General features: G+C 40.9%; 1 protein-coding gene across 2 annotated transcripts in view; it reads right to left on the bottom strand.

The window, feature by feature from the left end:
* Positions 1-17,001, bottom strand: part of ARHGEF18 (Rho/Rac guanine nucleotide exchange factor (GEF) 18) — a 43,209-nt gene that overhangs the window by 16,345 nt on the left and 9,863 nt on the right. The window contains exons 1-8 of one of the 2 annotated variants that reach the window (XM_010562179.1): positions 14,310-14,344; positions 8,159-8,226; positions 6,522-6,582; positions 3,284-3,428; positions 2,366-2,478; positions 2,063-2,203; positions 1,343-1,593; positions 482-607 (exon numbers count right to left, since the gene is read on the bottom strand). In XM_010562179.1, coding sequence (XP_010560481.1) covers positions 482-607; positions 1,343-1,593; positions 2,063-2,203; positions 2,366-2,478; positions 3,284-3,351 — 699 coding nt within the window. In that variant the 5' untranslated portion in view covers positions 3,352-3,428; positions 6,522-6,582; positions 8,159-8,226; positions 14,310-14,344. Of the gene's footprint in view, positions 1-481; positions 608-1,342; positions 1,594-2,062; positions 2,204-2,365; positions 2,479-3,283; positions 3,429-6,521; positions 6,583-8,158; positions 8,227-14,309; positions 14,345-17,001 lie in introns of those variants that run through there. The other variant, XM_010562178.1, reaches the window with a different exon arrangement.

Raw genomic sequence — 17,001 nt, forward strand, 5'->3', positions numbered from 1 at the left:
AGCCCTTCCTCTTAACTGCACATTCCAGTGTACAGCAAATAAACAAACCACCCTGGAGCCAATCTTCTGGTTTTGGCAAGATGAGGTAGTGGGCAAAACTTGACTAAGAGTACCTGCTTTTCCTACAGTAGTTCATCAACAGCATTTCTCACTGATATAATTTATTATCAAGCCAATTTACAAAGATGGCCACACAGTAGGGCAGTCAGTGACAAGAGCCATCAATAGAACAAATACTCTGTTCCCCAGTCCTATGTGCTCTCAAAAGCCTGCTTCAAATTTAACACCTGCTAATTGTGGCTTTGTGTCCAAACAGCTCAAGAGATCTAAACCACAAGAAGCTAACAACCCATCAAATAACGAGACTATGCCTCTAATCCTGCTCATTCAAATTTAAGAGATCTTCAAGTACAAAATAAAACCTAAAGCGGTCAAGTATATTTTGCACAGTAAGAACGGGAGACTTCTGGTTGTCGCTTACCTTTATTAAGTTTTGGAACTTCTTATTGCTTTGGAGCAGGTCTTTATAGTGACTAACAGCTTCATTGTGTCCACAACAAAACACACCGTATTTTTCTTTCATTCTCTCCCCATTTTCACCTGAAAACTAATTTGAAATATAAGAATGAAAGACATGAATCATTAAGAGTAAACCTACCTCCACTGCAAGACCCATGTTTAACATGGTTTTTATGGTAACTGATTTCTGAGACATTTCTTCAATATTTCAATTTCTTCTGTACCAGAAATGAGAGATTTACAAGGTGTGACATCTGAGAACTTGGAATATCATAAGATAACCAAATATTAAATGACAGTTGTCATCATGAGAATTTTAAAAAGGATTTCTGGGCCTCTGCACTTAAAAAGACTGAGGACTGTAAAAAGCAAAGGGCAAAAAATGGTCATGATATATGAAAGAAATTGTTGCATCCACTCCATACCAGAATGGGTGCTAAAGCTGTAATGAATTCAAAGGATCTTTACTGCATTTTTAAAAGGTCAGAACCAAGAAGCTTGGCACTAAATGAAGGAGAGCCATATTTGGGATGGGCACCAGAAATCTGTTACTTTACTTTTGCAACAGAGGAAAAATAGAACCAAACCATCTGCATTCGCATATCCCACAACATGCATACACACACGCCCAAAGAACATTTAATGAACATTTCATATTATTTGTGACCAGGTATGTTCCTGGGAGTCATGCTCACACATTACACTGGGAAGATAATCTTAAACCCAGTATTAAATCAATCTTTACATAACATAACTTTAACCCTACAGTTAGCTCTTTAGAAATTTAATAGTGTCAACAACATTGGTAGATTTTGATTCATACCTGTTTTACCAAGAGGTCTCCAATGTTCTGGATTATATAATTTCGGTCACTGCCTTCTTCCAAGGATTCCTTTCGTCGCTCCTTTAATTGGAGCAGAAATTGCCCATGCATCTCCAGCAGCTCATCCACACAGGGGAAGAGCTTGTTGATGACTGCATTTGGGAACTGCAGTTCCTCTCTCATGGCTTTGGAGTATACCTTCAGCATTATTTTCAGTGTCCTAACATGGTGCATTTCAGTCTGCATTAGTTCTGGGCAAGGGAAATAAAAAAAATTAAAAGTCACTTATATGCTGTGCAGTGACTAGGGAGATATAAAATAGCAGGCTCTGACAGCCACCATCTTTTGCACCACCTTCTTCTTCACCACAATCTTTGCATGACTGATGTGAAGCTCGTAAATTTGCCCTGTTAATCTCCCAACCAAACAGTGACTGACCCTACTTATTTAATGACATCTCCCAGTTGCAGTTGAGCTATTCCCTAATTGTATAGCTGGTCTTTGCTGCTTACACAGGCATACTGAAAACTACGGGTTGCTTAAAATCATTAATAGGAGGACTTACACACACTAAGACAGGTAACAGACTTGAAAATCTTCACTCAATTTTAGGTTTCAAGCACAAGTCAAAATTGGAGCCAATAAAAATGATTACTGCTTTGTTTAAAAACAATGGCACTATGAAACAGAAAAAATTATAAGAATAACAAATACTCTTACCATAAATGACATCTTGCCTTTTTATAACGTCTTTCTTCTGCCTTTTTGCATAAGACTGTTCCACTGCAACACTCCAAGACTCCGCCTCAAACTCATGAGCATCTGTTTCTATTTCACTTCGGAGTGATACAGAATACGCATCTAGACCAAAAGCACATTTAAATTCAATTATTATTAATTTTTTTCCCACCATATTACCTCATTACCATCATTAACAACAACAAGAGTAAAAACATCTCAGCGCTGCTTTAAGACCGTGTAAGAAATTACATAAAAATCCTGAAAAGCACAGAAATTCCATACCTTCCAGAAAAATGGAGTCTGCTGTTGAAGGTGCAAGCGAGACAACGTCATCTGAAGTCTGCTTAAATTTTATAAAGCCTGAATCCCCTTCATCCATGTCTCCTGAAATTAGTCTAAATGGCCAAGGGACCAAAACAGAACATTAACATTTTTTTAAGTTGCTTGACAAAAAAAAAAATAAATCCAACTACTTTAACAAGCATCTTTCGTTAACTATAGTGCAATTAACTTTAAATATATAAAAGGTATCATTGCACTCCAACTTTAAACAGTCAGATCAATTTAGCAACTCCATCACTGAAATATTACAGTTTTAATTAGAGCAGCATGAGTAAGTATGCAACTTCTGGTATGACATTTTAAAAAGACATCACCTGGTGACAAGCCATAGCCAGTTCAGAGTACAAAGGGCACTTTCACTGAGAAGGGAGCATAACTGTGGCTCATAAAAAGTAAACAACTACTTTAAAACAGCAGATAGCTTTGAATTTGTCTACTATTTTAATCAAGGTATCCTACAATTTAAAAACACTGCTGTCTTCTACAATAGTCAGAACTAGCACAACCTAGAATAACTGAACTCAGAAGAGATTACTGCATTTCAACAAGTCTGAAGACAAATATACCCATGAAAACCATAATCTAGACAGAGATACTCAAATACTGCCCTATTTTATATGCTATCTTTCATGACATAGTACAAAGGGACTAAAGACAAGGTGATTTAAAAAAAAACAAACAAAAAAGCTTACTGTTCAGGGAAATTAATTTCAGCGTTAAAAGCTCAATAAATCTCTTTTGAGCTTGAAAACCAATGTGAGTTCTTGCTTCAGCTCTGCAATCATTTTTCTTTTCACACTGGGGGGCTTGGGGGGTGCAGCAGAAGCTAGTGAATTAGAAGAGAAGCAGTTTACTTACCCAAATTTATTAACAGCTCCAGCAGTATTCAATGAAGACTGAGAATTTCCTCTTTGGGCGATAGTCATACCGAGATTCCGTGATAGTACTGGGGTGCCATCCGGTCCCAGGAGAAGACTTCGGGGCTGCTCCTTCAAAGAAGCAGCTAGAGAGGCAAAAATTGAATTGGTACTCAGAAAATGAGGCGTACACTGCAGATCGCCTGCTCTCAAACCTCTCTCTGAATGCGGACGGAGAACAGACAGGATCTTGGATGTCAAGAGCTCATTGTCCAAAAAAACATTCTCATTCCATTTTCTTGAAAAGGAACCACAAAAAGACAGCTCAGGATGAGCTGGAATTGTATTGCTTCTGCCGCTGCTTTTTGAATTTGTATTCCCCATGCTCACTACTGGCTGCCCTCAGACTTGGCACAGTAAAGTGGCCCCAGAGATGCACTGTTTTTATACTACCTGTGATCCTTCTAGAAATGTAAAGCTGCCACTTAACTTACTGTATTGGCTAAATCAGCAGGTCTGAAGTGCAGGAAATTGGTCCCTACTGTGCCCATTTAGTGTGGAAATTGCAAAGTATCTTCTCCTTTAGTAAAACACCAGAACCTACACACAATTATTCACACCCTACCGTATAAGGGCACAGAACATTTCATGGCAAACAAGAAAAATCTGAGATCGCATAAAAACCACAAGTTCTTTGCAATGCTTATTGCTACACAGTGATTTATATCTGCATGCACACATGCTGAACATAATAGATACCAGAGCTAAATTTAATTTTAATACCACAGCTTTTTAATGCTTTTTAAATCTAGACAGACTGTGAACTGGAAAGATATTTAAAACTTTAATCACTATTACACAATACATGGAAGCCTGTAATAGACTTATAAAAAATGGATACAATTATTTAGCACTAATGTCTGTAACAAATGATAAGGAACAGGAGACAAAATACATCCTTTTACAAAAGGAACTTCAGGGAAGTCAAAGATGAAGAATCAGCCAGACAATCTTTAAAACTTATCACTGACAAGGGCTGCAGCTGCCCTTTTTTCCAAGTGCTTTTAAGGACATCAGGGCAGAAGAAATCTCATGGACCCTTGAATCCAGGACTCTGCCATCGCAAGCAACCTTTGTCTTACACCCAGACCAAACTCCTCTTCCAGTACTGTGTCTGGGAGGCTGCTTCAGGACCATGCTGTTGTAGCAGTTCAAGAGGGTGTCCAGTTCCCTGCCAAGGTTTATGCATCGCCAATTTACAATTTTTCTTGTAAAAACACTGGTGTCTACCCATCCCCCAAAATTCCCCTTTCTTAGTCTGCACTCCTTGGTGTACCTCCACTAACAATTACCTCTCCCTCTACTTCTGCCTTGCTCAACGAAACACAGCTAAATAAAGGTATTCATGTTTTTTCTTATGAAACAGGTTTTTCCACATTTCTTGATATCCCATACTCTACTTCTGCTTGTCTCTCATTTTGCCTTCCTTGAAACAGTTGACTAGAATTGTATTAGGGCTGCAGCAAAGGTTTCATCAATGACAGTTAATAGAAATTATATCACCACATCTCTTACTGCTGGAAATACCTTTCCCAAAATCTGTCTGGGTTTGCAATCTCCTGGTTACACACAGCACATTCTCAATCTACAACAAACTGGGTAAACTGAGTCCTCTTCCATAATCTCCAAGTGATGAGCTCCAAGCCCACTGTCCCGAAAGAGGAGACTAAGTAAATATTAGCAAGATTTGTAAAGGCAGATTTCTTAAAGAAAAGCTTAATAATAAATGTCCTCCCATTTCCGTTTGGGGAAGTATTGAAATCATTAGCCATCAAGTTCTCTTTCTGTGCTCCACAAGCCAAGAACAAGTTCTGTTTCACAATGGTAGGCCAAATCTAAAAATCTCCAGAGGCAAAACATGGGGAGAGGGATAGGGAGAACACAAACAACACAGTTTATACCTTTCTTAAAATGTATTTCTCTTTTACATTGATAACAATACCTTTGGCCTTTTTTTACTGGGCACTGCAGTCTGCAGTGTTTTACTGTGGGTGAAGACATATGATGCCCATGCCATTAGCTGTTCCTTTAACTTCCAGCTTCTGCTTTTGACTATGGAAAATAAGTACTGGCTGCCTAGCAGAGTCTGCACCAACAAAAAGCCATTTTCTGAGTTCAATTAGCACTGTCTGCACACTGCTGAGAGCCCGTATCGATCACTGTTAACCTATCACACCAGACCAGACTGTATACCACAGAGCTGTTTCAACGACAAGCCCTACGGCCAGCTTTTCCTATTTTCATTATTCCTTATTGTTTCCTATTTTAGCCTCTGCACTTTCCCCTAAATGCACAAAACCCTTCTCAGTAATGCAAACAGCCACTTATCTTCTTATAACAATTATTCCCTTTGCGCTACCTCTTGGTAAGAATCATTCCATATAGAAGTACACCTTGCAATGCAAGTCAAATGATACCTAACAAAAACATATGAAACACACATAGTAATACTCAGACATTCATATCAACTGTGTTTCTTACAGCCATCAAAGCAACCAAATGGACCAACTGCAAGGCAGAAAATAATTCTGCTCCAGTTACGGTCAATCACCTGAGCACCAAGAAGCCTGTTCTCTTAATGCAGACTTCCTAACATCTACAAATTAAAATGCCATTTAAATTATACACCTGTGGCTGTGATGTCTTTTGCAGTAGCAAAAAGCTATTTCAAAGCCTGTGCTGCAACAGAGCTGTTCTTTCCTCTTGTTTTTTTCTCCCAGATCCCTTTTCCCACTTCATCTCAACAAAGATTTATGTTCAGACCATTAGTGCTAGCTTGTCTTAGAGACTTCTAGCAACCACTAGCTGCAGGCAAGTTTTAAATAGACAATTATGAAAATCTGATGTAAAACAAAGTTCACAGTTCTAGTCTTTTCAGAGGCCAGAGAATAGACAATCAATGAAAAACTAGCTTATTGATCCCTTTTCACCATGATATTTTGAGGTTACACAGCAAGAAGGTATAAAGAAAAATAAAAAGATAAAAAGATAAAAACACACAGGAGATTGCTAGGAGCCTCTAAGCCATTCCCAATAGAAAAAAAATGAAGCCATCTTATTAAAAGAGACCTTTTCTGTACTTCAATAACACACTGTGTATAGCCTTTAAAACATATTAAAGAAAAAAATACAATCGAACAGATAAGCCTTGAGCACAGAAATCATTCTTTAGTACAAACCTGGGGAAATGCACTGGGGCGAACTTTGTGGAGATCCAGAAGGTCTGTGCTGCAAATCTTTCTGCTGTAGGAAAAAATACAATATTCTTACACATACAGACCAAACTCAGCCCAAAGTGAATCATATTTTTCCTATCATATAGCACTAACTGTAAGTGAAGCTGTATACAGAAAGTATAAAACATTTGACTCAGTAACAGTTTTGATTTTTTCCACATTTCAGAAGAATGTCATATAGACATTAACATTTTGTATAAAAATCCCATAAAGTATAAATCAGACTGAAATAGAACCAAAAATTAAGTTACAGCTGAATTAAAGCTATGATAACAATTTATTAAATGAAAGCAAACCCTTTTTGTAGACAGTCTCCACCTACACTTTGTTGCTGTTTAGTTTACAGCAATACTAACTAAACTAATCCAGCCAGTTTCAACAAAAATTTAGACTGCCCATTTAAAATCGCATCTTTGGTAATCTGTACAGCTTTCTTGTTCTTACAACACTAGGATATTACAATTCATTGAGATACAATTTATCGAAGCTGCAAAGAAATTAAATAAGTAATACAGTCAGTAAAAAATGGCTTTTGGGCAGTCTTGCTTCACTCTTGAGGATCTCATTTCAGACTTCATTCCTTGTATCATTTTGTGCTACCGCTCCCTCTTTGCTCGCTTCAGGAGTGGTCTGTCAGGGCTGATTCAACCATGAAGGTGTGGGAGATGGTAAAGAATGGAAATGAAAGCATCAGAGCAAGTGAGTTTTTCAGTTTAAAAGGAAAACGCACAATGCCTTTAGAAGTTTAAAAGTATATATCAAAAACCCCACAAGAACATTTCTGCCCTCAAAAGAGTTACATCCTAAATCACCAATGGCTGAAAGCACTTCCTCTAACCTCTAATTGGCCAGGTTTGAGCTGTTCTGCTCTCTCTTTTCCCCCTCATAGTACTCCCTAATCTGCTATCAGTCTCTGAAATCATCAACACTTGCAGGTTAAAACAAACTAAAACTCCCTCAAGTATAATTAGTTATAAGGAGGAGGAAATGGTTTTCAAAACCAATACCAGAATAAAAAACCCCGACAGATAGACAGCTATCTGAAACCAACTTGTGACCTTACACGCAATCACAGGCAGCACAGTGACACAGATAAAAAATGAACAGATTAGCAATATATCAAGTTCATCACAGTTCGAAAATGAAATCACTTATTGTGCATTGCTCAGCCTATACACAACTGTTTTAACCAAATTCCCCTCCACCCCTCACACTCTTCTGTCGTGCTTTGAGATGGCACAACCTATTAAAATAGAGTGGCATAAAATTCAGAGGTACCATATAATTCAATTATGTTCCCCCCAAAAGTGATGGGTTTCAGCATCCTTATAAGGGTTAGTCACAGTTCTGACAGACACAAGCAATGGTAAGTAATATTCAGTACAGCAATAAAATGTTTCAACTTTATTTTCCCTACATACATTGTCATAAATTACTATAATGACAAGTCAATAACTATCCGATGTCTTGAAAATGTAGGGCAAGATCCTGTACTGATGTAAATTAAAACACTAGCACTAAATTAAGCTTACTATGCCAAGCACTGTTATTATAAAAGAAGAACAATTTTTAAAACCCACCTTGGGTCTGCTGCTGCTGCATTCAGCCAGTAAACTCTTGCAGTTCTTATGGACATTCACTGCACAATCTGAAACACACACACAAAAAAGTCTTAAATTATTCCTGTCATTCCCATCTAGGGAAAAGGAAGAGTGATACATAAAAGATCTTAATTTTGTAAGAGATGCAGAGTAAGCTCAGGTGTTTCAGCGAGCATCCTTGTTGTGCATGTTCTGTTCTTCATTTTACACCAAATACTCAAGTTTCTTCAATAAGACTCAGAATCATTGATGATGCAATTCACTCATGCAAGCACAAAGAGACACTACCGAATGCACTAACAGTACTCTGCTTAATTTCCACTCAACCAGGGCACTGCTTTCCTCATATTTGCAAAGGTTATTTCCATGTGTCTCAATTCAAATTTGATAACATTCAAGAAGGCAGCAATTTATTTGGCTCCGTAGGAATAGCTGCCTTTCTGCACAGAGTATTAGTAGGAGCTGAAGTAAGTACAGTAAAGTTCAAAACGCACCACTGAATCACCAGAGTATTACCACCACCAGAGCATTACCACTTTTCTAGCTTCACAAAAGAACTGTTTCCAGATAAAGGAACTAAAGCAGCCCTCGCTCACCCAAAAGGCATAAGCCCATTAATAGTATAGTAAAATCCAATCTATTTTTTTCCTTATAATAACTGCTGCTTGAGAAAACAGAATGAAAACTGGTAGTGTCAAATATTTTCTGCAGTCTTTCTGCCCATCTATAAAATAAGATCCTTCGGCAGAAGCGGGACACCAGCAACTCAGACAGTAAAGGAAACCAGGATTGGTTTCTTCCCATATATTTCGGGCATGCCTGTTAAAAGAGAAATAGAACAAAACTGGAAGATGAACACCGTATTTGCTAGAGAAAATCGTGTTTATGTTTAAAGCACAGAGAAAAAACTATTTAAGGTCTCTTCATCCAAACAGAACTATCACCCACGCCTGGCGCCAAGACTGGTGATCTGCTTTAAGGCTCCTGGCTTACATAGAGAAATGCTCACTTCTGTTTTCCGTAATGACAGTACACCTCTAAGAACAGGAGCAAAATGCTTACTTGGCCTTAAACACAAGTAAATTAAGATATAAAAACAAGACTGCGAGAAAGACCGAGTGCACAGTCCGACAGATGCTTACACGTTATGCAACTTCCACAAATGTGGGAAGTAAGAGCAGAATACTGCACTTTGTGTGCCTCCACACAAAAAATTTCCACAAAAACAATCACCTCCTGTAACTTCTCTCTTCGTTGTGATATTTCTACCAATATCACACCATGTGCAACAAAACAAAAGGCCCTATATCTAATTTCAAATGCACATGCCTCTGCAAGTGTATGATAAAAACCTATCAAAATTATTCACTAGCTAAAACTATGTAGAGAATAACAAATATACTAGCTATTTCAGCATTGATAAGGCCTCCACCTATCACCAGGAAATGAACAGCTTGTTAAAAGACACGCCACAACAACAAACAACTAGTTGACAATGGAAACCTCTTTCCTCCTGAGACAAAGGAGCAAACTGTAGGACAAAAGGAAATAGAAAAAATTCTCCATGAGGTCAAGCTGGGCTGGATTCGAGTCTAGCTTACAGACAGGTTCCCTTCAGGGCAGAACAGGCACAGCGATGGAAGGAAGCGTTCTACAGCCATTGCCCTCCCACCCGGTCCGGCAACATCACCTCTTCTCTTGAAGTCCCCTTCATTCATCTAGAATTGTGTAATATAGTCATCTATAAACACTTTATCAAGCTTTAACTAGACTTTCATATTCCCTGACATTTACATATCTTCAGTGATTACATTCGATAATTCTTTTCTTATTAATGATTAGTAGGACCAATTCTACTTCAAAAGCTTGTGTACTTTGTTAAGCTAACTGTAAAAGGGATATCAACTTAAAATTGTATTTCAATTTTAAAATCATGCACTTGCTCTGTTAAAGATAACAGCTTATATCACTCTCGGGAGGCATTTTTCACTCAATCAGCTGACACATCTAATAGTGCTGTGTATTAGTTTCCTATGCTGCTGAAAGATTCTTTACGCAACAGGAGAGAACATACTAGAAAACAGGAAAATGCTACAGAAAAGCCTCAGAAAACTGCAGTTGAATCCAAGGACCTGATTCTCCAAGAGCCTATTTGAAACACAATTAACTTAATGATTTCCAAGTGGCATTATTTTTGCCCATGTAAGAGAAGAGAATTTTGAAAACTGACAGAGGAATCAGACTGTTTTATAAGCATACTTCATTTATAAAACAGGCTCCAGCTTTCCCTATTCAACACACTTTTGCAGACAGTGCTGAACCAACCACACTCCACTTAAGGATGAGAACAAGCATTCAAATACTAGTGCATTTGATTTCCTTTTTCTGCATGTAAGATCTCTTTGCATTCTTTATTCTTCTGGACAGCCTAATAGAGAACTGCAGGGGTCAAGAAAACAGTGAAGAGAAGAATGAGGGACAGAGGACAGTGAAGAAGTGACAGGAACCTGCACACATTGAGACTGATATATAAGAGCAGAGATACATATGAAGGGTTGTTATAGGTGTACAGAAATAATAGGTATCTAACCTTAGAAAACACAGATGGCCATCCAAAGAAAAGGAGCACTGGTAAACTCAAAACTGACGAAGAAAAATATTTTTGCATGTACCATCTCTAAGTGGTAGCATTTGGTCTTACTCAGATCAAGAATTTGGGAAGGTGCAAAAATGAAATAGACAGTTGTGTTGGCAAGCTCTTCTCAAATTGGAGAGGCACAGAAGGTATTCCTGAGAAAGACAGAGCTAAAACCTCAGAAGACTGCCACCCATGCTCTTCCACATCTTCTCCTCTCTCAATCACTCAAACTGCAAGAAGATTTATTTAGCAGGGAAAAGCATATCTTCGAAAGGATTTAACTTCGCCACAGACTAATGAGAAGGGCCGTAGCTCTGGCTAGTGCTGAGAACACCAGTTAAACTGACCTAGAAGGTCCAAGGATTTGGGTTACCTTGACTGGGTGGGAACAGGACCAGCACTACTAGAGCTAAAGGTACAACAGCAATCGATACCACACATAGCATGGAAACTAAGCAAACCCGCTATGGCTGTTTCTGGGCTTAAATCAACAGTTTTGGAACTAAGACTGAGAATTTTGGGAGCATCACATTATCCTGCATCTGGTTACTACAGGGATTGACTGTCACTGCCTCTGAAGTGTTTTGCATGGGCCAGTGCCAGCAATGACCTGTTGCTCATTGATAGACTTAACAGGGGCCTTATCCAGCAAAGAAATATTTAAGACCAAGAGGCTCATAAACATCATAGAAGATCCTGTTCACAACTGAAGGTAATTAAATTAGTATCTGGTATAATAAAAAAAACTTCCCTTACTAATGAGATGCTTTCCCAAAGGCTCACAGAAACCAATTTACAACTTAAGAGCATTTTATTGGACAAGACATTACAATGCCCAAAAGCATAACACTGATTCACAGTATGCAAGAGGGCAATGAACCTAGCTGAAAAAGGGCAGGCGAATACATTTTCTCCCCCAGCTGGAATATCTTCCAGTGGATCAGACACTGGCAATGTCCTATAAATGTCTTCCAGAATTGGATTCCAGGACAAATCTATGACTCACCAGATATTATGAGGATTATGACCCTGACCTTTGGTCTGGAATGGTACTGCCCAATAAAATAACTCTTAAAAGGCCATTTGCAAACAACTACAACTAACAGACAGATATGCTGTGATTAATCTAAAATAGAACTACTGAATTTTTTTTTTTCCCCTCAAGCATACAGTTTTTTAGTGTTTTTTAAATGACAGATAAAAAAAGCCCTTTACAACAGCTAAGTTCAGGCAGGGACACCTTTTAACAGTGATTCTAATGATACAAGGAGCGCAAGCACTATTTTAATGCTAAGTATATATTCACCACCTATTAAATCCAACCAGCAGAAGCAAGCCATGGACAAAATAGTTTTCTCGAGAAATTAATCATTTTTCTATATTCAAATGTCCAATGCTTCAGGGATCAAAGAGAATCTCTTCCCTCACCCTTACACCATACAAGGTAATTCCTCTCTCTTGAACTGACAAAGGTAACAACTTGCATATGAATGATTAATACAGAATATAAAATCTGAATTTATACATAGAGATACACAACAGCTGAGAAACATTTCAAACAACTACAGCATTCCAGAAAAAGCAGAGTGACTTTGTCATAAATCTCCTTAGGAAAGAGGAGGAGTTTCAGTGGAACATGAAGAAGTTTCTGTATTCAGTAAATCCAGGTCAGGTATCTTCAGGAACTCGGAGCAGATTTAACTTTGTCCTAGTAGCTTTGGTGACCGGTGTTTACTTGTTTTGCTAACTTGCCTAATTAGGCAGAGGCAGAAACTAAAAACTGGAAGGGTGCAGGGTGATGTGATACTTCAGAAATAGAGACTGTCCACACGATAGAGCAACAACACGAAATTATCAAGTTTCAGCTTCCCTGTTAAAGCATTCCTCTTTGTCTCCAAAACGAACCTATAATTACTTTCTCACTGTATCTGATTTTATTGTTCAAAATATCAGATACACGGATGGGGGGGGGGGGGGGGGGGGGGTCATTCCCAACACTGCAAGTTCTGGTGGCCTTGGGGTTTTCTTTAAGCACAGAAACCCAAACTGAACAAACAAAAACCTGATGTTTCTGTTTTTTAAACAATGCAAAGTAAAATTAGCATATTATCCTAAAAGAAATATGCGTAACATTTCAATTGTCTCACACGGAACCCTTCCCCCATTCTACAGGAACGCTACAGAACTGAAGCAGCAACTATGACAATTGTAAAAGGTATTCAGAATATTTCATAGGTAAACATTAGGTGGAACTACAACACACAAGGTCTGATGGCTCCTGTTTCAGAGCCATATTTCATGGTTTTATTTTTTTTACCATACCAAAGGGAAACTATTGCCTTACAACTTTATAAATTTAAAAAAAAAGAAGTGCCAAATAAAAAAGCCACCTACAAAACTCACTCTTAAGAGAGGGGAGTGAGAAGGAACTGAGAAGCAGCCATTTCTCCTCTTGGTTTTACATACTAGACACAGAGATACTACAATAACAAAACCACAGCACAAAATCTTCAAACAGTATTCAGAATTTCTGCTTATTTATTAGAGCAGCAAAACGAAATACAAAACCAGAAACATTCAGAAAGCTATTTGTTTGAATCACTCCCTGTTTCCCTCCACCTGCTCCAAAATCCGTCACCACTCCTAGCTCCTACTGGGGTTTCCTTTCCAGCACACACAAGCTGAGCCTACAATCTGATATTATCTCCTGCTCCTCTCCCTAACATGCCAGGGCTGGGGAATATTTAAAATGGCTCAGACATCACAATTGTGGGTAAGGAGTTTTCACCTTTTTTTTTTTTTCCTAACACACTTAAGGTCTTTTTACGCACATCGCAGACTTTTCTCACGGCTGCAGCCCCAGCACTAGCAGTACGTGTGTAAGTAACCGAGAAGACGAGGCGCAGGATTTCATTATCACAAGCATCAGGATGCTCAGACTCAAGCTGTGGCATAAAGCGAACCAGTTTCACACGAGGCTGCACCAGCTCGCCTCCCTAACGCGTACGGTAACATTTCACCTCCTTCTTTAGCCCCTCAAAGGTAAAGGCTGCATCTTCACAAGCTGCCTCCTGCCCCCCCCGGTAAAGCCTTGAGCTGCCAACCTTGGGACGGCTATAAACCCTGCAGGATTTGTCAGGAAAAGGAAAATAAACCCTCTGGCCTGGCCAAACTGCCGGCGGAGGCCGGCCTTCTGTAACCCCCCGCTGCGGGACGTTGCTAGGCGGCAGCGGCCGGCGGGCAAGCTCCCTCCACAGCTCGTCGCTGAACCCCCGCCACCCCCTCAGCACTGCGAAGCCCCGGGAGGCAGCCCTGCCCCGCCACAGGGACCGGGGACGACCGGTCCCCGGGCCGCGGCCTCCCACTGCCCTGGGGAGGGGGAGCTCCCAGTGCCGGGAGGGCTCCCTAAGGCCGGGAGCGGGTGGCATCGCGGGGAGCCGGGGGCCGAGGCTCGGGGAGCCGGCGTGACGCGCTGACAGCCCGGTCTCTTACCGGACTCCCCGGGGAGCCGCCGGCTGCACTCTCGGTCCCGGGAGCCGCCGCCACAGCAACAGGAAACGCCCCCGTGTCCCGGAAGTAAAAAGGGAGACGGAGCTGCGCGCCTGCGCGTCACGGCCCGGCTGAGGGGAGGGTCCCGTTCCCCTCAGGGAGGGGACGGGGCCCCCTCAGCCCGCGCTTTCCCCTCAGGGAGGGCACGGGTCCCCTCTCAGCCCGCGCTTTCTCCTCAGGGAGGGCACGGGTCCCCTCTCAGCCCGCGCTTTCTCCTCAGCCCGCTCCTAGGTCGGGGGAGGCGGCCGGAGTCGAGAGAGCCCCCAGGTTTCTCCCTGACGAGGATCCCAGGCTGCCTGTCCCCAGCCTGAGAACCGCTCTGGCCTCTTCCCCAGCCCCAGCCGGCGGATATAAACATCCCGCACCACAGGGCATCTGCAGGGGACCTGCCTTCCATCAGCGCCTGGCTGCGGTGGGAACAAAGGCTAAACAGGCCCTTAATGGATGGGATGTAGCATCCCCAGTGACAGCTTTAACATGGTAGTTCATGTGTTTGCGCAGCGCCCGGGACTTAACTCTAAATAACATAATTCATTATTAAAAGCTGGGTGGGATTTGCCATTCAAAACATGTTGACGTGTTTACAGCCACTCCTGCCGAGGGGAGGTTGGGGTGCCAGCTTCCTTATCGGCGAAGGCGAGTGCCTGCCCAGGCCTTTGCAAATGACCCCTGTGCAGACAAACAGCGAAAGCGAAGGGGAATTATCTTCGCTATCAGCACATTAATGCACTGACTTGTATAAATTGCTTGCTGGAAAAAAACATCTTTTCCCTGACACCAATAAGATTTGACCTAGTGCTAGCACCGGGCTGCTGAAGTACTCCGTGCAGGGAGGAAAATTCAGAAAAGCTCATGACCTAACCTTACCTCCTGATCTATGATTCACCCTGAGGATTTACAGTACTGGTCTCTAACACAAGTTTGTCATACTTTAAATCATGCACATCCAATTTGCCTGTCAAAAATGCAACATATGCGATTACAAAACAAACTTCCCTCTCAAAATCCACCCTACAGCTTTCCCACGCCGCTTTGAAAGAATCTGCCACCATTTGGGCTGGAAATGTGCTGAAATCCTAGACTACCATGGGACCAATATTGTCTCTGCTTTCCACACTGTGACCCGTTTAATCGATTTTATTTTTCTCTTCATCTTATAGTTGCAAGCTTTTCAGAAATGTTCCCTTTTGTGCTGCTTCTGTACAGGACTTAGTACAATAAGGTCCGAGTCGTTTATTGGGGCCTCTCAGTACTACAGAGAAATAATCATTAAATAAAGCGATTTGGGGATAAACAGCTGGCTGTCACTTGGTGACAGATTAATCCTTAGACTTTGTGCTTCCCTATAATATAAAAGTAAAGCATTGCAGATTGCCCAACTACAGCTGTCGTGGAGAGAACGTGCTGTGCTCGTGTGGCTGGCCTCAGGGCATCTCCACAAAAATCAGTGCAAAATCTGGCACAGCAACCAGCTGAAAGACTTTGTAGCTTAGAGCTAAGGTTTGAATTGCAAAGAAGAGAATAGCACCAACTTTCTAATCCTGTGTAATTCTATAATAACAAAAGATTTCTTACTGAATGAGTTGCAGGTAGATTACTGTCATGCAGCCTTATGCATTTGTCAGGCCAAGTGTACAAGATCCTGAGGTTTTATCAGGGAATGGAAGGAGCAGCACCTTGGAGATGTTCCAGATGAAGGCAATACTGCCCAGATATGAAAAGAAAGTAAAAAGCAGAAAAGGAAAAGCACTGAGAATAGTATGTTCTTCAGCTTCCTTTTCTAAAACCTCTAGAGTTCGGCAGAGCCAGCTCTGTGTCAGCAGACTCATAGCTCAGTGTTTCCTCTGAAACCAGCGCTGCAGACCACTTTCACATTTGCTTTAGATCCTGCTTCATTGGCTTATAACCGCATTAACCCACAGCCTATTGCAGTCGCTCTGGTTTCGCCTGTTTTATTTGGACTCCTGTCAGTAATCATTTATTCCGAGTGGGACTACCAGTCTATTTATCACTGTCATCATGTTACAGCAGCCAAACCTCCTTTATCCCCCCAAAATAGAAGCTTTTTGGCAGCTCTGTCTCTCTCCAGAAATGCAAAGTTTCAGGTTTCCTGCTGCTTTTCACATTTCTCAGGACTCTGTGTGGGCTATGAGCAGAAATTTCAGGATAGAAAATCAAGTAATTCCTCCTCATTATAAGCCAAAAACTGTCTTCCTGTATTGGCTTATTGGTGCTGCACTGGGAATCCTAAAAGCAAAAGCAGGCAGGCACAAGTGCCAAATGAGAGGTGAATTTCAAGTCCAAACCAAAAGCCATTCTGGCCTCTCTTCCTTACAGATAAAGCAGCATGGGCGGAGGATGTTTGCCTGACAAACTGCAGAGACCTGCGTCCTCCATTAACCCACAGAACCGTTGTGAGAAAGGAAATGGTTCTCCAAACCTCTTTCACAACATGCCTTAAATAAGTCCTGGAGACTAGTTGTTACAGCAATTTGTTGTAAATCAGCCCGTATACTGAAGCAGCCAGCAAGGGTCAGCCTAGGACAGGTGGACAGTCTGGTGTCCAGCACAGCCTGTATTGTTCAGGAAGATTCATTAAACCGAGCACCTTCTCTTAAAGAAGAGGAATTTGTCT

The sequence above is a fragment of the Haliaeetus leucocephalus genome, unplaced genomic scaffold, assembly GCF_000737465.1.
Source record: "Haliaeetus leucocephalus isolate CR32 unplaced genomic scaffold, Haliaeetus_leucocephalus-4.0 Scaffold157, whole genome shotgun sequence".
In the NCBI taxonomy this organism is placed as follows: domain Eukaryota; kingdom Metazoa; phylum Chordata; class Aves; order Accipitriformes; family Accipitridae; genus Haliaeetus; species Haliaeetus leucocephalus.